The sequence below is a fragment of the Microcaecilia unicolor genome, chromosome 1 (assembly GCF_901765095.1).
Source record: "Microcaecilia unicolor chromosome 1, aMicUni1.1, whole genome shotgun sequence".
NCBI classification, from domain to species: domain Eukaryota; kingdom Metazoa; phylum Chordata; class Amphibia; order Gymnophiona; family Siphonopidae; genus Microcaecilia; species Microcaecilia unicolor.
Window position 1 is genome coordinate 527269670 of NC_044031.1, and position 25692 is coordinate 527295361.

The following is a 25692-nucleotide window of genomic DNA, read 5'->3' on the forward strand; positions in this document are numbered from 1 at the left end:
TAGGTATGCAATTTAAAATTCAAAGTGACAGAGGCTGGTGGCCCCATACAATTTACTGAGGCAGACACTGGCTCTCAAAAGCTCATGACTCAATAAATTGATTATTCTATGAGACACTATCAGCCTCTGTCCATTTTAGTACTCCAGGCTACCACAGCTATCTCTCTGGAAACTTTATGCAGTTTATAGCTTAAATTTTCCTCTGTGGTGCAGCAGCTAAGACACATAAGAGTAGCCATACTGGGTTAGACCAATGGTCCATCTAGCCCAGTATTCTGTTTCCAACAGTGGCCAAGCCAGGTCACAAGTACCTGCCAGAAACCCAAATCGTGGCAACATTCCATATCGTGCTTCCCCACATCTGTCTCAATAGCGGACTATGGACTTTTCCCACCAGGAACAAACCTTTTTTAAACACAGAAACAGGAACGCTAACTGCTGTTAGCGTATCCTCAGGCAAAGAGTTCCAGAGCTTAACTATTTGTTGAGTAAAAGAATATTTCCTCCTATTGGTTTTAAAAGTATTTCCATGTGACTGATTCAGCTGAGCTCCTCTAACAGATTATAGCTTCATGATCAATGAATGAAATGAATAAATATCAGTCACTGCAGTGTGGCAAACCATTCCTGTAGAAGCTCAGGGGATGATACTTCTGCATTAATCAACACTTTCTCCAATATGTTTAATAAGTACAAAAGCTAGAAATCTTTCAAATTTTAAATGTTACTTCATTGTTACATACATGTCAGTATTTTCTTTGCTCTTTTCTAATTTCTTCGCATCCTCTCTTCCTCCCCATTTTCTTATACTTTACGTGTTTCCTTTCTTCCACTTCATATTTTCTGTCTACTCTCCCTCATGTATCTCCTTTTCCTTCCTCTCAATTGCAATCCTCCCTTTCCCCAGTAGTCTCTTAATTCTGAAGCAGTCTCCCTTTTTTCTTTTCCCTTCCTTACCCTCCTCTCAAATTCCCAGGGCTGGATTAATACAGTATTAGCTTCTAGGGAAATAAAGATATATGGGTCCCCCACTGAATTTTCTCCTACCCGAAGGTGGGGGGGAAGAGAGATGTCCTTCTCCCTTCCTAGATTGTGCTCCCCAGAAAATTCTCTCTCCTGAAGTGGCTTGTGGGAGACTACAGGGATCTGGGTGTAGCAGCAGCAACAGCTTTTGAACAAACGTGGGGACTGAGCAAGCACATGCTCATTGGCTTTGCCCCCTGAGAGATCATGGGAATAACATGGCTCACTGTGTGGTTACATACTGATTTTGTCCTTGTACTCACTCACATTGTGCTATCATACCCAAGACCAGGTCCTCCGGCTTCCTGGGCTTCTCTGGAAGCCAACTGGGGGTGGGGGGGGGGGGGGGGGGGGGGGGGAGGAAAAGGAAACATATAGTGAAGATGTGGATTCAGGGCCAGAGAATGATTTGGAGTCATATAGAGATAAGGGGAGTAAAGCATCTTTAATGCTATGGGTGCAGACCAATTGAAAGATTAAATGAGTAGTAAAATGACCAAAGTTTTTTTCAGTCACTAGACTACCTTACTTAAAACCACCGTCTAGCAGCACTACCCTGACCCAAAGGTATCCCATATCCATCAGAAGCTTATCATTCTGAAGTTACCTTATCCATATCTCTATCCTACCACACTTGAGGTGAATTACTGGTACCAGTTTCAATCCTACAACTCAAGCTCCAAAAAGGCTCCGTTTAAGTCAGAAATAAAATGAAGCTGAAAATCATACCAGTGCCTTTGCAAAGGAAAGGCTGGTACCATTCTGTAACACATTAAATGGGGTTGCCAGAACATTACAGTACAGAAACCCTGTGATGACTGACCATAGAATGAGGTGATTTCAGAAACAGCACCTGTTTTTAAAAATCAGTCCAGTTTTCTTCATATTTTTAAGACTGTGCGCATACCTGTATGACAGGGACATACGTGGGATGGATGTGTTTGTACGAGTATGAAACTGCATGTGTGCGCGTGTGAGAGAAAAGAGGTCGATCTTTTGGCAAATATTATGGGTGGTGGCTCTTTGTGTGTTTGTGCATAAAGAAAAGACTACATTTGACAAAGAGCCTGAAATTTGCTTGAATGTTTGTGGGTGTGCATGTTGCTATGTAAGGCTGGGATGAGATGTTTGGTCCTGTTTCTCCATGTAATACTTTCAGTCAGTGGTGCAACTTAATTTTGCACCACTGACGATCAGTGTTTTTCACCTACTGTGCTTCCATCCATCTTTGATAGTTAGGTCATTTGCATATGTTTTGTTTTGTGGGTTATATTGTAAACCACTTTAACTGATTGTCAAGTATAGCATTACACATATTTTTCTAAATAAACATCAGAAGGGGAATTTGCATAGGTGTAAGAGAGAAGAGGCAGAAGTATATTTGGGAAATGGAAAATGCTTACAAAACTGAAAAGTGTTTATTATATATATTCACATGGATAAACATTTACTGGTGAGTGGACTCTACACGGTCTGTGCCTTCATCAGGAGTCCTTAATATAATATTATATATATATATAAAATGAACATTTAGGTATGTGCTACATATTCTCTTTTTCTCAAGTTGATTTTTCTAGCTACTGTTGACACTGACAACATATAGCTGCTTGCTACAATTTATGGCTCCCGTATGTTTTATCGCTGGTCTAACTCATTATAATAGTGATCTTGTTTATCTCATTTGTCCTCCTGGGTAAGAACTCTGAAACTCTGAGATAGTTTATGTTTGTTTTAATGTAGTGTTTCTATGGTGTTCCTTTTTACCACGCTTTGCTCCTTCTTTCTTTTGTTACATTACCAGAGACGCTGGATAAAGTATATTTAATCTTGTGCCAAGTTTCACTGTTGCTGCTTGTCCTATTTTTTTGACTACATGCCTGATATGTTTAATAGCGTGTTTTATGCATATATATTTTTCTGATATATAATCACACTTCACGGTTTTGTTTGCATTATAAGCATCACCAACATATGAATGCACTTCACATATTCATGAGTAATTTCACCATATGCATTTTTATGACTTCACAATTTACTCCTGGAGGTGAAGAGCAAATCCAAGAAGACAGGAGGAGCCTCCACGGAAAGTCAAAGCAAAACAGCAAAAGTAGAGGCTGACAAATGCGCAAACCAATAGGGAGATGATATAAAAAACCAGTTTATTCAGAATATTCATATCAAGGACCCGACACGGTCTGTGCTTCGGCGCCAAAGCGCCTGCCTCAGGGGTCACAATCAACTTTCTCTGAGAAGAAGCTGATAGGCTTGAATAATTTCTTTATGTATGCAAGTTAATCCACAGAGAGAACAAAAGAACAGCCAACCGATCAGCAAATGATCGGTTGGCTGTTCTTTTGTTCTCTCTGTGGATTAACTTGCATACATAAAGGAATTATTCAAGCCTATCAGCTTCTTCTCAGAGAAAGTTGATTGTGACCCCCTGAGGCAGAGGACCGTGTCGGGTCCTTGATATGAATATTCTGAATAAACTGGTTTTTGATATCTCCCTATTGGTTTGCACATTTGTCAGCCTCTACTTTTGCAGTTTTGCCTTCACAATTTACTCATCATCCTCCACTGTATTTTTTACTCCCCTTTTAGTCTTTATTTCTGTTTTCTTCATGAGTTTTTATCAGGATATCTCACTGTACACATAGCACTTTTTTAATGGCATCACTTATTTTATCACTACTTTATCTTTTCTCACAGCTTTGTGTTTTTTTTAAGTTTGTGTTTTTAATTGTTTTTTTTTTGTATAAAGTAGCACATACTAAATGTTTTTTTATTTGTTACATTTGTACCTCGCGCTTTCCCACTCATGGCAGGCTCAATGCGACTTACATGGGGCAATGGAGGGTTAAGTGACTTGCCCAGAGTCACAGGGAGCTGCCTGTGCCTGAAGTGGGAATCGAACTCAGTTCCTCAGATCCCCAGGACCAAAGTCCACCACCCTAACCACTAGGCCACTCCTCCACTCCAATGTTCATATATATACAATGCACTCCATTTAAGTGCACGTCGGATAAGCACATGCTCTGTTTAACTGCATGCCGTACTTCAGTCCCGTTTTTGGCGCCATCAATTTCTATGGGGACAAACTTCTGTTTAGCGTACCACTGATAAGTGCAAGATTCGCTTATATGCATGGTTTAAGACCGCTCCTCTGCAGGAAAGACTCCGCATAAGCACGCGCATGGAATATGGAAGCCGACTGGCGCGTGACAATCAATGAGATTTCAAATTTACCGCCCCTTTAACTGCCACAGGCAGAATAAGCGAAAGAATGTTGTTAGAGTGTACACTGGAGTCATCATTGTCGTCATCAGGGCGGAACTGTAAGACTAACATTGGCTGAACGAATAGAAGTTCTTAAAAAATTAGAAAACAAAGTCAAACATCTATTGCTAAAGAATATGGGGCCAGATGCACTAAACTTAACGAGCCATTAACGAGCAAGTAAACCCTGGCATGCACTAAAGGCTTCTCCGAGCCATTTTCCGATGACGGTAGCAGCTAACAAAAACAGAACGCAGATGATCCAAAGGCTATTCTAATGAGCTGCACAACTGTTGCAGGCTATTATAATGAGATGCACTACCGTTTTCCCGATTCCCCTTACCGTGGACAACCTAACGGGAGGTCTGCACCTCTCGTTAGGCTGGGGCTGCTGTGAACGGGACCCTAGAGACCAGTGGGAAAGTGCCTAACCACCATCTAAAAAAAAAAAAAAAGAAGAACAAGCTGCGTGTCCCAAGTGCTCGTGAGGGACTTAAAAAAAATTTTTTTTTACGTTATGGCACCTTCGCTGAGGACATACTTGCTCATACCGTACTTGCCAACAGGATATTTGCGCTCCAGCTACAATCCTCCAGAGACAATAAGAGAGAATCAGGTTAAGCTTCAGAAAACACGTACACGAGCAGACATAAGCCAGGAATATATGCAGTATCAACAAGGTTCTGCTCAGGAACAGCGTGGATGATGGACGTCCTCAACTGCAAGAAAACTGCAGGAGAGAGCAGTTGAGGTCCATCTTCCACCCCTAGGTCTCTCAGCCAATCACAGCGCGTTTAGCTCAGCTTGTAATGGTATCAGTTTATTATTGAAATATGTAGCATGATATTTTGCTGGATCATATATAACAATATAAAAATACAGCTTTGAGATCAGCTAGCCTGAATTTCATCTCCCCTTCCCCTTTTCCTGGGGACTTCTGATAGCAGGACTAGTTAATTACAAACACTTAACAGAGACAAAAAGGTACTGTGTTTCAAAGAGAAATAAAACTCTCTGCCCTCCCACCTAAAAAGACTGAACAAAAGCATGACTAAGGTGGATACTTGAAGAATCACATAGACATCTCCACCAGCAGACAGATAGTCTGGAAAAGGCATAACTCCAGCTATTGATAACAAAGACTTCAGAGGGGAAACCATAAACAAGACATTTGCTTGTCAAAGGTAAACCTGCCCCTCCCATCAACTATTAGACAAATGGACGCCAGGACATCTGCAGAAAGGAGAGACCTATAATGCAGATCATGTGAACAGACTACAATAACCATAATGCCTTGCAAGTTATCCAGTGCAAACCAGGAAACAGGTGCTGGGACTCTGTGATCATATCCTCCTGCAGCTTGCAAGATATAAAAGCATAAGCTGTTTCCCCAAGATTCTCTCTTCAGCTGCAAGCAACTCAGATCCACTCACTGCAGAAGCCCTGCTCCTGTCCTGCAAACATGTGCTTACCTCATGCTGTTCATACTATGTAACAAGGACTTGTAAGTAACATAACTTTTGATCTAGACCTGCTACTTTGCCTTACTTCAGCACAGATTATCTGTTCTAAGATCCTTTTAAAAAACCTACCTCTCGTGTGCATCTGTATATTAAATCAACCTTTTGAAGCTAAAAATACGGTCTCTTTGTGTTCTGAGTATATGGTATCTTTTATATATACTTAATTTATTTAATTTATTGCAATTATCACCTTTGGTGATTGGTGGAGAAATTAATATCCTAAAACCTATAAATACAGCACCTGCTCTTAAATTATAAACAGTAGCGAGTGCTCTAGAGCTCTTTTCCACAAGATAAATCATTTCTTGTAACAAGCTAAACCCGCTGTGATTGGCTGAGAGACCTCCAGGTCTCTCTCAGCTGAGCTAAATGCGCTGTGATTGGCTGAGAGACCTAGGGGCGGAAGATGGACGGGTATCGAAGACGTGGACGATGGACCTCCTCAACTGCAAGAAAAGTGCAGGAGAGCGCAGTTGAGAAGGTCCATCGTCCACATCTTTTGAAACCCGTCCATCTTCCACCCCTAGGTCTCTCTCAGCCAATCACAGAGCGTTTAGCTCAGCTAAGCGAGACCTGGAGGTCTCTCAGCCAATCACAGCTTGTTTAGCTCAGCTAAACGTGCTGTGATTGGCTGAGAGAGAACTAGGGGTGGAAGATGGCCCTCAACTGCGCTCTCCTGCACTTTTCTTGCAGTTGAGGACGTCCATCGTCCACGTTCTTCCTGAGCAGAGCCTTGTTGATGCTACATATATTCCTGGCTTATGTCTGCTCGTGTACGTGTGAAGTTCTGAAGCTTAACCTGATTTTGTCGTCTCTGGAGGATTGTAGCTGGAGCGCAAATAGCTTGTTGGCAAGTACGGTAAGAGCAAGTACGTCCTCAGCGAAGGAGCCATAACTTAAAAAAAAAAAAAAATTTGTAAAAGTTCCTCACAAGCACTTGATGTCCTTTTTGGATGTATTTGGCATGCTCTACCTGCCGACTGGCTGACTGTTACCGATGGAATAGAGAATGCAAGTGAGCTACAACGAGCAGCTCATTTGCATTCCTTTTCCTTGATGCATGCCCGTTCCTTATCGATTCGCTAAGGGAACCGGGAAGGGCTTTAACGATTTTTTAGTGCATCTTCCTGATGGTGTCAATCTCAGTCAAATTTCATGTCTGTGATGGGGGAATGGGGAGAGTCTCAACACCATGCAGGCCTATCTGGAGGCCACTGGACGTCAGTGCTATGACAGTTTTTACCGTCTTGCAGACAGTCTATGGAACTCACAGACCCAATAGTGTACAGAGGACTATAACTGATTACTTCAAGTAAGCCTAACGTCAGTTAACAGAAACTGTATACTGTACATATAACAGTACTGTACATATGTTTATCAGATGTCAAGCTTCTTTGGGTCACAACGGTTAAGTGCACGTTCCGGTTAAGTGTACGTTCCAGTTAACTGCATGCATTTCTTTGGTCCCAGACCCTTGCACTTAAGTGGATTGGACTGTGTATATGTGTGGAGGAGTAGCCTAGTGGTAGTGGAGGAGTAGCCTAGTGGTTAGTGCAGTGGACTTTGATCCTGGGGAACTGAGTTTGATTCCCACTGCAGCTCCTTGTGACTCTGAGTCTGGGCAAGTCACTTAACCCTCCATTGCCTCTGGTACAAATTAAGTACCTGAATATATGTAAACTGCTTTGAATGTAGTTGCAAAAAACCTCAGAAAGGAGGTATATTTATTACCTCAGAATATTGTTTCTAGATTGTCTTGTGCTGAGGCTCAATCTCAATCTCTCCCAGCTGCTAGTGGTGTGGTCAGACAAGCAACTGTGACATTAGCGTCACTGTGGGACATGGTTTATAACATTCAAACCTCAATGCAAACTACATTAAAAGAAAATACTGGTGATATCAAAATTCTTTCTGAAGCTGCGCTACTCCAAGCACAAGTGACTGCACAGCAATCCTTGAAACTGGAGAAAGTGAAAGTTGCAAGAAATGGAAACTTTAGAAACTGTGTTGGTTAAGGACAATAATTTCCTGTATAAACGAATGGAATACCTGGAGAACCAGGCTAGGAGACTTAACCTTAGGTTTCTTAACTTTCCCAAATCTCCTTTAATTCCACCTGTGGAAATGGTGAAAAAGTATATGGTAGATATTCTCGGAATGGATAAGGATTTGCTACCCCCCCATAACACGGGCCTATTACATCTGGAACCCGAAGGGGGTTGATGGAACCCCCCCCCCCCCATTAGCGGGGGATGGAATGAATCTGACTTAATTCCTAGAGAGTTCACTGGAAATCATTACTCACAGGTCAACTATGCTGGTCACTTTTGTGCTGGAGCCTGATCAAAATGCTGTTTTAAGACTTTCCCTAAGACACTTAGAAAACATGTTTTTGGGCTCAAAGGTCCGTATCTTTCCTGATCTCTCAAAGCCTACACAAGTGAGGCGCAGGGCTTTTTTGGAGCAGCGCCCTAGAGCGTTGGCATTGGGAATAAACTTTGTATTACGATTTCCTTGTATATGTAACTTATTGCTTGAGGGTAAACATTTTCAGTTTGTAGACCCAAAACAGTTAAAAGAATTTCTTGATGCTAGAGTTGATATGAATGTTATATGCCCTCCCTAATTAGCAGGCTAGGGTCGGTAACCCGAGGTAGCAACCGTTATTATTATCTTTAAACTTTTTTTGTTTTTTCTAGATTTCTGTATTCTTGGAACCTAATTTCTTTTAATTGTGGACGAATAGGAAAGACTATTTTTCTTTATTATGAATTTCCTGTGTATAATGCTGATTGCATATTCACATTGTGTAGTGAAATGTTGAAATATATTAATAAAGGATATAAAATAAAAAAAAAAAAAAAAAAAGAAAGGCGGTATATCAAGTCCCATTTCCCTTTCCCTATATATATATACACACACATACAGTGCAATCCGCTAATTTTTTAGGGACTCCTGATAAAGACACAGGCCGAAACATGGATCATGCAGAGTCCATGCACCAGTGAATGTTTATCGCTCTGTATGTGCAAATTCCAAGTGAATATATGTAATAAAAAAACTTCAGCTTTTCTTGCCTCATCGCCTTGGTCATTCTCACTCCTTGGCTTGCGGACTTTTGTGGGATTACTTTGTCTTTTTCTTCTAAACGCTTACAAAAGGCATTTGAGGAAAATCAAGTACGTAGGGGAAATGGAATGGGCTTTGATATACCGCCTTTCTAGCACTTTACATATTATCTACAGGTACTTATTTTGTACCTAAAGCAATGGAGGGTTAAGTGACTTGCCCAGAGTCACAAGGAGCTGCAGTGGGAATCGAACCCGGTTCTTATAGTTCTCAGGCCACTGCAATAACCATTAGGATACAATTTAATATTTAAAAAAAAAACAAATAAAAAAGAACCATGTGTTTCCTGAAACTTCTGAAATGACAAAGATTAACTATCCTGGTATGCCAGCACCTCCTAAACCATTTAAAACAAGATCATATTTCAACACTACTTTGTACAGTGTCTGTGATGGGGGAATGGAGAAGTTTGTAAAGCAGCTGTACTGTAATATACTAATCACTTGCATAATCAAGAGATCACAGCATCTGTTTCTAAGGAGAATGGCTAACTCCAGAAGTTAACTTTTTTTTTCCTTTTTTAAATGCAAAAACCATCTGGTGTTAATACTTTGGATCACATACCAGTTAGAAATGTCCTTATGTGCTACCAGATTCTGCAAGAACGCCTGAAGCCCCAGCTGTCTGTCTTCCAAAAAGTCCAAGTTGTAGTTGTCTTTAAACCAACGCTTTGGAGGAAGTGCCAGTCGGAAGCCTGGAAACATTTCCTTTAACTGGAAGGGTTTAAAAAGACTGTTCAATTTTTCTAGAAAGAGGACAGGAAATACTCAAAAGCATGAATAAAAATACAAAATAAACTATCGCCCCCCCCCCCCCAAAAAAAAAAGCTGTGCAAACTAACCGAAAACAAAAAGGGGAGAGAGGATGGGAATTTCCATGGCTCTGAAGAGATCATGGCTAAAGCCTTCAGTGTTTACAAATAATTTTCCAAACCTTTTATCATGGGGAAGCTTTTTGAATTTGAATGCTGTGTCAACATCAAGAATTCCTACTGGTGGCACATTTGGCACAGAATATAAAAATCAACATCAAGAATTACTATGTTGTTGGGTGTGAACAGATCTAGCTCAGTGGCAGTATAGGCATCTAGGTCAAAGACGTGACACAACTACTTATATGATATCAGGAACAAACATAATATAGAACCTGGAACATATCCTGAGACAAAACTGAAAAGAAGCACATTGGGCCTCAAGTATTAGAACAAAAGCAACAAAGCACATAAGCATAATAAGAGCAGGTGGTAGTAGGAGCCCTCAGTCTTTTAAGGGACCTGTATTACAAGAGATCAATTCAGATACTCAGAAAAGTACTCCAGGTACTAAGTTTAGTGCAAGCACATAAATAGCATCACTAAATCCCTTAGAATCTATACAATCAAAAAAACAGTTTCTGTATATCAAAGTAGTGGGGAATACTTTCATTTCAAAACCTTTATCTACTTATTTGTGTTCCAAAGTAAGTCTTTCCTACACAGCTCACGCTACACAAAGTTTCATGCAGGGTCCACCTTGTCATTGATGAATACAAGTGAAGTAGAAAAATAAAAACGGGGGGGGGGGGGGGCGGGGGGGTTCTGACCCTTCCCTGTATAATCTTGGAAATTCCTCTCCTGGAATTCAGGGTCCCTCCTGACGCCACTCAAGGCACACTGTTGCACCACAGATGCAAAGCAATGCTTGACCTCTACTCCTTTCTTCTTCGACTCTTCAGATCCCCATATAGATGGCTCTCTTCGTCTTCTTTAATAGTTTGGTCTATGGATGATACCTTGGAGTATCAGCTGGGCTTGCTGATCCACCTCCTCCTCTGCTTCATCTCCAGTCACACACTCTCCAGCAAAAGACCCCTCTTGGAAATTAGACCAGGGTTTTTCTTTCCCTGAAGGCAAACCCAGGAGACAGATTGCTCAGAGTAAAAGAACAGAATGCCAAAGGAACAGCCAGAAGCACCACCAGAGACCATCTGTCTGCTTGACTGCAGTCCACTGCAGCTCGCAGACTCCCAAAATCTGCTGTGGGTTAGTTATAGCAAACCCAGGAGAGTACCAGTACCATGGTGTCAACTCCAAGACACTCATGGCAAATAGTTCAATCCACTCACTTCTCAACATCTTTAAAATGTTTTCGGAGTAAAGGAGTGCAGTCCCTTGTGATGGGTTCATAGGTCCCATTACACAGATTTCTGAATCTGTTTCCAATAAGCTATATACTGTAACTTTAGGACAGGTTAAGTGCCAGCATCCTTTTCATGACGCAATGAAGTCAGCAATTTCCAGAAATTCTCAGATTATTCACTGTGACGGTTTTAAGTACAATCAAAACACAATTTTATATCCATTTTCCAAGGTCAGAGCACAATTGTGCTATTCTAACCCAATTAACATTTCATTGATGTTCAGCGATCAGACAATTTAATTCCTACTCTCATAAAGTTATATATCCAAGAATCCATATTACTGAAGTACATTAAGCAGTTATTGCGTGAATCAGTACATGATAGTTGCTGGTGCAAGGCCAAGGTAACCATTACTGCACTAACTGCATGTACAGCTACGGGGCGGGGACTAGGCATGGACTGCGCACTGCAGTTAGTCACCGAACATTAGTGAAAAAGCACTACCAACTCAATAAGTGGAGGTAGTGCATTTGCACTTTTCTGCGTGGTAACTGTATGGGAACATTCTGGTGACACCCCCAAAAGTTTCTACTTGTTCTTACCATGGAAAGTCTAACACTTACCACACTTTATTAAGGGCTTCTTAGTTTTAAAATTGTTTTAATAAATAGCAGTTTAGAAATTAAGCCTTTTGTTCACTGGCTTGTCCAAAGGACCTGCATGACAGGGACAGACATGGGGTGACTGCATGTGTGTGTCAGTGAGGGTGAAACTGCATTTGTGTGTACATGTAAGAGAAAAGAGGTCAACCTTTTCGCAAATGTTATAGGTGGCTCTTTGTGCAAGAGGAATGCTTTGTGTGTTGGTGTATAGAGGAGAGACTTCATTTGAAAGACTACATTTGAAATTTATTTGCATGTTTGTGTTTATGACAGAAATGTTCAGTGTGTGCATATTGCTGTGTAAGGCTGATATGATGTTTGGTCCTGTTTTTTGATGAGATACTTTCAGTCAGTAGTGTAACTTTTAACTTTGCTAGGGTAATTAAGTGATGATCAGTGTTTTTTGGCTAAATGTTTTAAAGTGAGTATAAATTTCAGCTGTAAAACAGTCCTACTGTCCACTGATCTAGAGAATGCCTAAGCTGCAAACAGGTGTAATGATCCAATACCCGCTTCTAATTTGAACACTGATTTTCTGTTATGCTATTGAGATAAAGCACATGTCAGGGCTTGACAAGGTGTGGAATTTCTGTGAACCTGTTTTTCAGATATTGTATATCCAGGGATATTTTGAAATCCCTATTATGCTCTAAGTGTTTGCATTGTGATATGATACCTCTGGGAATTTGCCCTTCACACATTTCACGCTTCTAATCTCTTCAGAAGTCAGTATGCTCAACCATTTGTCAACTCTCTTAAATACATCCGAGTCTTAGGTTCATTAATGTAACTGTTACTCCTGCTGTCTGCAGCACCTGCCATGAAACACATTACACTGAATTGTGGCACTCACCTTATCATTAAGTCGTGAGAAATCTGTGTACCGTCTGAAGACCACCCAGCTCTCCTCTGGACTTTTTTTCACTAATATCTTGTAAACCTGTTGTGTAAGAAAAAGAAAAGAGAAAAACAACAACAAAAAAAACATTTACAGGAAAGTTAAGCAACAACAGAGAGAGGGAAGGGTGCTTGGTACTCAGATCTGTTCTGTAACTCACTGGTAACACTAGAAAATAAATCCCTCACATCACTTAACATTTGGACAAGTGGCAAAAGGGTGGTAATATGGCTAAAGATTCTCTGCAAATCAAGCAGTCCAAAAATATATTTTAAATCCTTTGCGAGTCCCTTCAGGAGTGGCAATGGAATGGTGTTTTGTTTATTATTAAAAAGTTTTGTTTTACTATTTTGATTATAAAGTAATATAAACCAGTAAATCAAACATACTTGATGAATTTATTGAATTGTAATGGGTATCTTACTAGTTAGCCACTTTCAACAATATTTTAGACTGGAAAAGAAAAGGTAAGAATCTAACAGTTGATTGAAAAGATAAAGACCACTATTAAGTCCATGGATGCTGTATTTTTCAGTACACACACGGATGTTTTTCACTATGTCAATGCGCAAACACGAACTATTATGACAATTTGTTCTGCAGGACAAACATCTAGCCCAAACTACAGGACCCATATACATATTGGCTGAATAGTTAAAATAAGTAACTTTCCTCATCCTCCATCTAATTCACCCCCTCAGCCACATACCTAGGAAGGCCGCAGTAGAGCTTATCACAATTGTTTAATCATGTTATTATAAAATACATGGATTAATGTTGATAGGTACTTCAGCTTTGGCAAAGGCCCAAGTTGCCTGGGTAACCTCAGCCCAGCAAATGACCCCCCCCCCCCCCCCCCCAAAATACAAATTTGATCATGAAAAAGACAAAGCATCATCAAAATCACCCCCTATAGGTCTCACTTTCCCCAAATCATTCAATAAAGAGCCAACCACCACCCAGGGCGATAAAAAGGGTTTCTCTTCTTTGCTGAGCGCCACAAGTAATCACATTTCTATTTATATTCCTGAAGACAAGCAGCAGTAAGTGGAAAGCACTCTATGACTATCACACGTCTCAACTGTATACAATCAGCAAACAATACCCCAAACTAATGCAATAGTCACTTAAAGGATCAGGTAGAGCCTGAACAAACATGGGAGGTTAACAGACCTTTGTGGCAAACCACATGACACTGTGACTATCTCCAAACCCTTCTATACCACATGCTGTGTTCCTGATTGCAGAAAAGCAGATAACCCACAGAGAATAATCTTAGTAATAAGAAGCAGCATCTATAATAGCAAGTGATCAATGGTGTCAACTGCCAGGAACAAATCTAGAAAAACTAGAAACACATCTCTTCACTTCTACCAGCTTTCTCTCACTTAATGATACCAAGATAGTTTGTTCCACATCACCAGCAAAACCCTACCTAGACATCCCATTCTCTCACTTTGTGAGAATTTTACAGACAGGCTCACAGACTCTGCACTGTCCCTGTCCCCTCCTCCGGCATAGGATTCAACATCAGGGAAACCCACACAAGGTGGGAACAGCACAAGATCTGTAGGTGCTGAATCACAGGTTAAGAAGAGCCTTTCTTCCAAAGCTGCTGAATATTTGGTGCGGAAGGCAGTTGCCTGGGTTGTCTATACTTAAATTTGGGCCTGTAGCAGACTACTAAAAAATTCAATATTATATAATTGTACATTTAAAAACTGGTTGCAAGTCCAAACACTGCTATCCTCAACTGAAAGAACTACTCCACCTCTTAAAAAAGGTCATAATGTGCATATTTTAATGTGCATATTCTAATCTAGCCACATTACTTCTTCATGAGCAATACTCATAAGGTTTTAGGTTCTCAGGGTGGTGATTTGATGCCAAAAAGCAAAAGTTACTTACCTGCAGCAATTGTTCTCAGAGGACAGCAGGACAATTATTCTTACATCTGGGTAAAGTCATCCCGATGGAGCCTGGTGTGGATGCTGCTCAGTGCTCTATTACTTTAAGAGGCTTTTGGCAGTGGCTCCACCATGCACACGCGAGTGCCTTCCTACCCTCCTACCTGACGCATGAGTGCAGGGCCTTCAGTAACATAAAATAGCTAAAAAAAAAATTCAACTCCAAGGGGAGGTGGGAGGGTTGTAAGGATACTTGTCCTACTATCCTCAAAGAACACGTTACAGTTAAGTAACTTTGCTTTCTCTGAGGACAAACAGGACAGTTGTATAGTTACACTTGGGAAACCCTAGCTACCAGTTTCACTGAAAAACAAGACTAGGACAACAGAGTCCTGCAATGGCAAGACTACAACGAACCAATTAACCTGAACCTATATACAAACTGGATGTGGATGAGCAGCCTGTAACTGAATGAATATGGGTCTAGGAGGATGAAAGTGGATTATACACACCAAACAAATTCTGCAGGACTGTCTGGCCAAACAGACTATTGCATCGGATATTCTGCTCAAGGCAGTAATGAGATGTGAATATGCGTGGACTGAAGACTGTGTCGCAGAATTGCATATCTCCTCAATGAAGGCCGATCTGAAGTGGACTACAGACGCAGCCATAGCTCTGATGTTGTGAGCCGTGGCATGACCCTCAATAGTCAGTCCAGCCTGGGCATGAGTAAAGGAGATGCAATCTGCCAGTCAACTGGATAAAGTGTGTTTACTGATGGATATCCCCATCCTTTTGGGATCAAAAGAAATAAAGAACTGGGTGGACTGTCTATGGGTTTTAGTCTGCTCCAAATAGAAGGCTAAGGCTCGCTTGCAGTCCAAGGTATGCAGTGCACTTTTGCCAGGATGGGCATGAGGTTTTGGGAAGAATGTTGGCAGAACGATAGGCTGTTTAAGATGGAACTCTGACACTACCTTAGGAAGGAACTTAGGATGCATGCGGAGAACTACCCTGTTATGATGAACTCTAGTGTAAGGTGAATTAGCTACTAGGGCCTGAAGCTCACTATTTCTAAAAGCTGAAGTGACTGCCACCAAAAACAAAACCTTCCAGGTCAGATACTTCAGATGACAGGAGTCTAGTGGCTCAAAAGGAGCTTTCAATAGTTGGGTGAGGACGATACTGAGATCCTAAGACACCGTGGAAGGTTTGAGAGGGGGCCTGGTCAACATCAAACCTCAATTGAAGTCAACAACTACAGATGGGCTTGCCCTTCACCCGATAAGCACTAATTGCTGAGAGATGAACCCCTATAGAGTTGGACTTTAAACCAGACTCAGAGAGGTGGAGGTGGTACTCAAGCAGTTTTTATGTAGGACAATATAGCAGATCTAGAGCCTTGCCCTCACACCAGATGGTAAACCTCCATAAGGTATAACATCTCTTAGTGGAATCTTTTCTGGAAGCCACCAAAATCCTGGAGACACCCTCAGGCAGCTGAAAGGTGGCAAACTCTATGCCCGCAGGCTATGAGGGCCAGGGTGTGGAGAGAAGTCCAAGGGCATACTATACAACCCCTCCTCCGAGAGGTAGTCTAGCTCTTCCTCGGTCTCTCATGACCAGTCTGTGTCAAACTTGTCAAGACAGTCCCGATGGGACTCCTGAGGCTGCATCTGTCTCAGCCGACTGGAAGGTCTACCTCAAGGGAGATTCTTCTCCCGATGTTGAGTGGTGCCATGCACTGAGAGGCTCCGACACCGATGCCTAAGGGCTGGAGTGGCTGAGTGCTGAGGCTGGCGCAAGCACCCTCAATGCCTGTACACTTTGGAGCTGTAGTAAGCCTGCTAACTCTTCCCTCAGCATGGCCTGGAACCAGTCATTGAGGAAAGGCATCTGTAAGCCTGGGGCCGATGTCGGTGTATAGACGGCGGTGATGGCACCAGTATTACAGAGGGGGAGCAATCCTCTTGGTGATGCCCCTGCTCCAGAGCTCCTGGCACCATGCATAGAAGGGAACCGACATCTATGCTGATACTGGGGTACCTCAGTGCTGATTTGGATGGCATCAAATCCACACGTGTCCTCGGTGTTAGGTCAGATGCAGTTTGGACCCGGGGCTTGCTACTAGCGCCTGACTTCAAGACATGTGGAGACCTCCTCAATGCTGGTGCACTCCCAGTGTCAGGAAGAGCCTGGCAGCCATTGAAATTGATGCTTCTGATGTCGATGGACCAGACCTAGATGATCCAAAAAGTTCCCTCATGTACTTTGTGTTCTTTTCTGAATTTTTAAACAGTTAGATGGATCATGGTCAGACCCCAAGTATCCCACACACCAATGGGGTGGGTCACTGCCAGATGATATCCAATTACACTGGATGCATTTCTTGAAACCACTAAGAGTCTTCTGAGGAATGTCAAAAACAACAGCAGCTAAATCAAAAGGGTCAATGGTAAGGCCACAAAGGAGCCCTTGGTGCTCCGGCCTAAGAGGAACTCGGAAGCTGTGAAACAATTTAAGAGCCGAAAACACTACAAAAAAATAAAGGGAAAAGGAATACTTTGAAAAAAAAAAAAAGAAAATAAAGGAAAAATACCTGCATGGAAGGCACAAACGTGCAGGAGATAAACAAGATGCAACCTCCTAGCTTCATGAAAGAAAAACTAGACTGAGGGTCCCGCACTCAGGAATGCGCAATGGGGCTGATGCAAAAGGCCTCTAAGTAACAGATCACTAGGCAGCATCTGTACCAGGCTCCGTTGGGATGGTATCACCTAGGTATAAGGATACAAATGACCTGCTTGTCCTTGGAGAAAAAATATTTACCATCCACATGCTAAGTTCTTGGTAAAGACTATCACAAGATCCAAGTGTAAAATTTACCAAGGAGGTTTAAGCTGAAATTACACATATACCTTACTACTCCTCCTAGGCCTAATTAAAAATAGGATTGCCTTCATTTCGATTCCCTGGTCAACAAATGTACAATACTTTTAGCTGCTAAAATGAGTTCAGAGATGAATCAAAAGCAAAAAAAAGACACTCGAAATTAGGCTAGACATTAAGAAAACTTCCCAAGTTGTGAGGATACACAACAAAGGGTGCTAATCAAACTTTCTGTACTGGTGTAAATACAACTACCCTTTACAAAGTGCACTGAGCTTCACTGTGCCCAGTGTCATGGATGCAAGACATAAAGAGAGTGTTTGCACAGAACTAAAACATACTAGTTAAATTTGAAACTAATTTCTGTGCAGTTTTCCCCTCTTGTGACAAGCACATCCCCAGCAACGCTTCCTCTCAATGTGGTTAAAGATGCACAAAAATTGGCTTTCACAACTGCTCTTCTCAGGAGAAATTTTCAAAAGTACAACACATTTTGCGAAAGTCTAGATAGATCTTACCAAAAATGCAAATCAGAAGCAAGCACGTTCTTTCACTCACACACTTGCGGCAGGTACAAAGCAGCCACAGACATCAGCAGCTGCTTTTTTCATGCAAGATCATGTGTGTAGATTTGAAAATAAAACTCCGCATATTTTCCTGCCTCAGCATGGCCTCCTCCTAACTGCGAGGGTAAATAGGTGTCTTTTACACTGGTAACTGCCTCAAGACAATGCTCTACCCATAGACCTATTATTTTATTTATCTATCCAGCACTTGATATATAAGACCACCACCGTGGCAGTTTACAATCCTATAGTAAAATCTGTATGTAAAAAACACAAGAAACGGACAACATGGGTCAAAAGGGGAGGGAGGATAGTGAACAGCACATGACAGCCCAGCAATGTAAAGTATCAAGAAACCAAAGATGGAGAGGGAAAGCTGCTTGCTTCAGCAAACAAAATTCATTTATTTATAAATATTTGATATACTGTCATTTATACTTCAGCATAGCAGTTTACAAATAAGAACTTTAAAAGTGCAAGTCGGGAGAAAGGAAGAGAAAATTCCATGCTCAAAAATCCATGTACTCTCTGAGTACAGCATTACAGGCAGAGAATTCTAGAGGGTAGAGGCCATCACAGCCTGCCAGGCATAATCCAGATGTAGTCTGGAGTGAGCAGAAATACAGATTTGCTTGGGAAGAGTGAAGACATTGTTGATGCTGATAGGGAACTAGCAGGTCAGGGTAATATGTACGTTTGAGTCCAATTCTGCCAAGTATGGTACGCTAATGTTGGTTCATTGAGGACCCACCCTAACGTAACGTCAGGCGAGGGCGGGACACGGAAGGAAGGAGTGGCCAGCCCTGCTGCTTGCGGCGAGTGCGAAGGTGAAAGGAAGCGTTTAAAAGGTTAGTTCCGGGAGCGACTGAGGGCGGGGGGAGCCGCCGATCTCAGGTGGGGGGGGGGGGGTGACCCCGATGTTTCCACGAAAAATAAGGCCTCCCCTGCTAGGTCTTATTTTCGGGGGAGGCCTTATATTTTCAAATTGTAGCAAGACCTCTACTAGGTCTTACTTTCGGAGGATGTCCTATTTTCGGGGAAACACGGTAGTAGATGATGGACGCTGTTCAAAAATACCATCCTGGAGGCCCAGGCCAAACATATTCCACAAATTAGAAAAGAAAGACGGAACTCCAAAAGACAGCTGGCCTGGTTGAAAAGTGAGGTGAAGGAAGCTATTAGGGCTAAAAGAAATGACTTCAGAAAATGGAAGAAGGAACCGTCTGAAAATAACAAGAAGCAGCATAAGGAGTGTCAAAGCAAATGCAAGGCACAGATAAAGAAGGCCAAGAGGGATTACGAAAAAAAGATAGCATTAGAGGCAAAAAAGCATAGTAAAAATTTTTTTCGGTATATTAAAAGCAGGAAGCCGGCAAAAGAATTGGTTGGGCCGCTGGATGACCGAGGGGTAAAAGGGGCCATCAAGGAAGACAAAGACGTAGCGGAGAGATTGAATGAATTCTTTGCTTCTGTCTTCACCGAGGAAATTTTGGGTGGGATACCGGTGTCGGAAATGATATTTCAAGCGGACGAGTCGGAGAAACTTACTGATTTCACGGTAAACCTGGAGGCCGTAATGGGGCAGTTCAGCAAACTGAAGAGTAGCAAATCTCCTGGACCGGATGGTATTCATCCTAGAATACTGACAGAACTCAAAAATGAGCTTGCAGAGCTACTGCTAGTGATATGCAATTTATCTTTAAAATAGAGCGTGGTATCGGAAGACTGGAGGGTGGCCAATGTAACGCCCATTTTTAAAAAAGGTTCCAGGGGAGATCCGGGAAATTATTGACCGGTGAGTCTGACGTCGGTGCCGGGGAAAATGGTAGAGGCTATTATTAAAAACAAAATTACAGAGCACATCCGAGGACATGGATTACTGAGACCGAGTCAGCAAGGCTTTTGTGTGGGGAAATCTTGCCTGACCAATTTACTTCAATTCTTTGAAGGAGTAAACAAACATGTGGACAAAGGGCAGCAGGTTGATATTGTGTATCTGGATTTTCAAAAGGCGTTTGACAACGTACCTCATGAAAGGCTACAGAGGAAATTGGAGGGTCGTGGGATAGGAGGAAAAGTCCTATTGTGGATTAAAAACTGGTTGAAGGATAGGAAACAGAGAGTGGGGTTAAATGGGCAGTATTCACAATGGAGAAGGTAGTTAGTGGGGTTCTTCAGGGGTCTATGCTAGGACCGCTGCTTTTTAATATATTTATAAATGATTTAGAGATGGGAGTAACTAGCGAGGTAATTAAATTTGCTGATGACACAAAGTTATTCAAAGTCGTTAACTCGCGACAGGATTGTGAAAAATTACAGAAGGACCTTACGAGACTGGGAGACTAAATGGCAGATGATGATTAATGTGAGCAAGTGCAAGGTGATGCATGTGGGAAAAAAGAACCCGAATTATAGCTACGTCATGCAAGGTTCCACGTTAGGAGTTACGGACCAAGAAAGGGATCTGGGTGTCGTCGTCGATAATACACTGAAACCTTCTGCTCAGTGTGTTGCTGCGGCTCGGAGAGCGAATAGAATGTTGGGTATTATTAGGAAAGGTATGGAAAACAGGTGTGAGGATGTTATAATGCCGTTATATTGCTCCATGGTGCAACCACACCTTGAGTATTGTGTTCAATTCTGGTCGCCGCATCTCAAGAAAGATATAGTGGAATTGGAAAAGGAGCAGCGAAGGGCGACTAAAATGATAGCGGGGATGGGACGACTTCCCTATGAAGAAAGACTAAGGAGGCTAGGGCTTTTCAGCCTGGAGAAGAGACAGCTGAGGGGAAACATGATAGAGGTGAGTGGAGTGGAACAGGTGGATTTGAAGCGTCTGTTCACGCTTTCCAAAAATACTAGGACTAGGGGGCATGCGATGAAACTACAGTGTAGTAAATTTAAATCAAATCGGAGAAAATTTTTCTTCACCCAATGCGTAATTAAACTTTGGAATTCGTTGCCGGAGAGCGTGGTGAAGGCAGTTAGCTTGGCAGAGTTTAAAAGGGGGTTAGATGGTTTCCTAAAGGACAAGTCTATAAAACGCTACTAAATGGACTTGGGAAAAATCCACAATTCCGGGAATAACATGTATAGAATGTTTGTACGTTTGGGAAGCTTGCCAGGTGCCCTTGGCCTGGATTGGCTGCTGTCGTAGGCAGGATGCTGGGCTTGATGGACCCTTGGTCTTTTCCCATTGTGGCATTACTTATGTACTTATGTAAAGACCTGTACGGTCCATCCAGTCTGCCCAACAAGATAAACTCATATGTGCTACTTTATGTGTATACCTGATCTTGATTTGTATCTGCCATTTTCAGGGCACAGACCATAGAAGTCTGCCCAGCACTAGCCCTGCCTCCCACCACTGGTGCTGCCACCCAATCTCCGCTAAGCTTCTGATGATCCATTCCTTCTGAACAGGATTCCCTTATCTTTATCCCACACATTTTTGAATTCCGTTACCGTTTTCATCTCCACCACCTCCCGCGGGAGGGCATTCCAAGCATCCACCACTCTCTCCGTGAAAAAATACTTCCTGACATTTTTCTTGAGTCTGCCCCCCCTTCAATCTCATTTCATGTCCTCTAGTTCTACCGCCTTCCCATCTTCAGAAAAGGTTCGTTTGCGGATTAATACCTTTCAAATACTTGAACGTCTGTATCATATCAGCCCTGTTTCTCCTTTCCTCCAGGGTATACATGTTCAGGTCAGCAAGTCTCTCCTCATATGTCTTGTAATGCAAATCCCATACCATTTTTGTAGCTTTTCTTTGCAACACTTCAATTCTTTTTACATCCTTAGGAAGATACGGCCTCCAAAACCGAACACAGTACTCTAGGTGGGGCCTCACCCACGAGTTGTACAGGGGCATCAACACCTCCTTTCTTCTGCTGGTCACACCTCTCTCTATACAGCCTAGCAGTCTTCTGGCTACGGCCACCGCCTTGTCACACTGTTTCATCGCCTTCAGATCCTCAGATACTATCACCCCAAGATCCCTCTCCCCATCTGTACATATCAGACTCTCCCATGGATTTCTACTCCCTAAGTGCATCACTTTGCATTGAATTTTAATTGCCAAACATTAGCCCATTCTTCTAGTTTCTGCAGATCCTTTTTCATGTTTTCCACTCCCTCCGGGGTGTCCACTCTGTTACAAATCTTGGTATCATCCGCAAAAAGGCAAACTTTACCTTCTAACCCTTTGGCAATGCCACTGACAAATATACTGAACAGAATTGGCCCCAGCACCAATCCCTGAGGCACTCCACTGCTCACCTTTCCCTCATCCGAGCGAATTCCATTAACCACCACCCTCTGGCGTCTGTCTGTCAACCAGTTCCTAATCCAGTTCAACACGTCAGGTCCTATCTTCAGCCTGTCCAGTTTATTCAAGAGCCTACTGTAGGGAACCACATCAAAAGTTTTGCTGAAATATAAGTAGATTACGTCTATAGCACGTTCATGACTCAGTTCTCCGGTCACCCAGTCAAAGAATTTAATGAGATTCATTTGGCACGATTTACCTTTGGTAAAACCATGTTGTCTCGGATCTTGCAACTTATTGGCTTCCAGGAAATTCACTATCCTTTATTTTAGCATTGCTTCCATTACTTTTCCAATAACCGAAGTGAGGCTTACCGGCCTATAGTTTCCAGCTTCTTCCCTATCACCACTTTTGTGAAGAGGGACCGCATTCGCACTTCTCAAATCCCACGGAACATCTCCCGTCTCCAAGGATTTATTAAACAGATCTTTAAGAGGACCCGTCAGGACCTCTCTGAGCTCCCTCAATATCCTGGGGTGGATCCCGTCCAGACCCATGGCTTTGTCCACCTTTAGATTTTCAAGTTGTTCATACACACTCTTCTGTGAACGGTGCTATATCCACTGCATTCTCATATGTACTTTTTCCAGTCAATTGTGGTCCTTCTCCAGGATGTTCTTCAGTGAAAACAGAACAAAAGTATCTGTTTAGCAAATTTGTTTTTTCTTCATCATTATCTACATAGCGGTTCACAGCATCTTTCAGTCTCACAATTCCCTTTTTAGTCTTCCTCCTTTCACTAATATACCTGAAGAAAGTTTTGTCGCCCCTCCTTACCTTTCTAGCCATTTGTTCTTCTGCTTTCACAAGACGTATCTCTCTCATGGCTTCTTTCAGTTTCATCTGGTATTCCTCTCTGTGTTCCTCTTCTTGAGTTTTTTTGTATTTCATAAACGCCAACTCGTTAGCCTTTATTTTCTCAGCCACTTGCTTGGAGAACCATATCGGTTTCCTTTTTCTCTTGCTTTTATTTACTCTCCTTACATAAAGGTTTGTGGCCATATTTATAGCTTCTTTCAGCCTGGACCACAGCCGTTCTCGTATGTCCTCCCAGCCCATCAGCTCCTTCCTCAGGTATTCCCCCAGTTTACAAAAGTCAGCATGTTTGAAATCCGGGACTTTGAGTTTTGAGTAGCCGCCCTCCACTACAGCTGTCATATCAAACCAAACAGTTTGATGATCACTGTTGCGAGGGTGGGCACCCACTCGGACATTTGACACACTATCCCCATTTGTGAGCACCAGATCCAGCGTCGCTCCCTCCCTCGTGGGTTCCATCACCATCTGTCTGAACATAGCACTTTGAAAAACATTCACGATCTCTCTACTTCTTTCCGATTTTGCAGATGGAACCTTCCAATCTACATCCGGCAGACTGAAATCTACCAGCAACAGCGCCTCTCTCTTCTTTCCCAACTTTTGAATATCTGTGATCAGATCTTTATCTAGTTCCTCCGATTGTGTTGGAGGTCTGTAGACAACACCCACGTGGACAGAGGTTTTAGCATCTCTTTTTAAGGTGATCCATATCGCTTCTACCTTTCCCCAGGCCCCTGTCATTTCAGTCGCTGCAATATATCATTTCTCACATACATAGCTACTGCTCCACCTTTAAGACCATCTCTATCCTTCCTAAATAGATTATAGCCTGGTTCGTTTGCATTCCATTCATGGGAACCACTGAGCCATGTCTCCGTGATTGCAACAATGTCTAAGTCTACCTCTAACATCAGGGCTTGCAGGTCATGAACGTATTACTTAGACTGCGAGCATTTGTGGTCATCGCTTTCCATCTACATTTCAGTGGAGTTTTTAATCTTATGTAAAGTTTTTTGTTTAGTCTCACTTCCTGCTGTGTTGGTAAGATGTGATTTGCTAAGATTGTTGTTTTCATTGCTTTTTCTACTGTCGCATCTTGTCTTTAGCTTTAGCTGGGGGTGACCACTTGAAGTGAACTGCCTCTATGTGTCACTCCCGCCTTCTAGTTTAAATGCCTAGAAACGTATTGTCTGAATTTCTCCCCAATGATTTTTTTCCTGCCACAGTGAGATGCAGCCCATCATTACAATATAGTCTTTTGTTTTTCCATGTATTGTCCCATCCTCCTATGTAATTAAATCCTTCTTGGTGACACCAGTCTTTGAGCCAGCTATTGAAATTTTCAGTACTTTGCAATCTTCTCTCCCTTTCCAAATGTAGGTAGTACTTCAGAGAAAGCTATTGTTTGTATCAAAGGTTTTAACCCCTCTCCCAGCTCCTGAAAAGCTCTCTGCATGGCAAGTGGGATTACTGGACAAGTCATTTGTTCCCAGGTGGATAACAACATCAGTGTCTGACTCCTTAGTTTCTTCTCTGATTATAGAGATTATTTGCTTGGTACCCCTGGTAGCTGAAGATCCTGGAAGGCATTTCATTTTGTATGGCCCCTTGAACTGTGTTTCAAAGTTAATGCCTTTGATAATGGAATCCCCTAGTAGCAACAGTTATGCCTTTGATAATGGAATCCCCTAGTAGCAACAGTTTCCTGGTACGAGTTTCAACATTAGTGCTTTGGGGGTGTCTGGGCACCTTCATTGCTTTTTCTTCCACCTCAGTTCCATTTTCAGGGACATCACAGTGTTGTAATGGAGCAAACGAATTCTGTAGGGGCAACACTTGTGAGGGCGGATGCTTCTCTGCCACATAACCATCTATTCTTATGTGGTTTTATCCTTTGAGGCAGTGGTGAGAAGTTGGTATGATTCTGTGCAGTCTTAGAAGCTGCTTTAAGTGCACCCAATTCCTGCTTTACTTTACTGAGCTCCTATTTTAAACTAGCAAGCTGAAGACAGATAGGACAAGCCTTAAGTCTCCAGATGATTGGCCTTGAAACTAAAGCACCACAATTATTAAAAAGAATAAAAGTCATCCTGATTGGTTGAAATGGGTATGAACAGGCGTACTATGTTGGGGTTAACAGTATGCAAGTTTGCCTGTGTATGACTGAGGAGTAAAGTTAATGAGTTTTGACTTGTTTATAAATAAGTGGAAAACCCTGGGGTGGGTGGGACTATACGTCCCAGTGAGTCAGCCAAGTGCTGTATCAAAAAAAAAAAAGTTCTCTAGGTATGACCAGAACTGATCCAGTCTGATCAAAGAATTTTCAGTTGATATAACTATCAAATTCCACTAGAATATAACTTTCCTTTAGTAAATAAATCTAAATATTCTCAATAATTATACATTTCATCAATGTAAAATGCAAATTTATAACCAGTTGGGAGACTAAGTTTTTGTTTTTGCCTAGGACTGGCAGAACCTTTCCACAAAGTTAGAATGCTACAGGACCAGAAGCAGTTAGAAAAGCCTATACTCTATCAGAGCTAGGC

At 42.1% G+C, this 25692-nt stretch overlaps 1 protein-coding gene across 1 annotated transcript in view; it reads right to left on the minus strand.

The window, feature by feature from the left end:
* Positions 1–25692, minus strand: part of SNX16 (sorting nexin 16) — a 72227-nt gene that overhangs the window by 36710 nt on the left and 9825 nt on the right. The window contains exons 3-4 of the mRNA XM_030215995.1: positions 12585–12671; positions 9516–9664 (exon numbers count right to left, since the gene is read on the minus strand). Of these exons, the coding sequence (XP_030071855.1) occupies positions 9516–9664; positions 12585–12671 (236 nt within the window). The remainder of the gene's footprint in view (positions 1–9515; positions 9665–12584; positions 12672–25692) is intronic.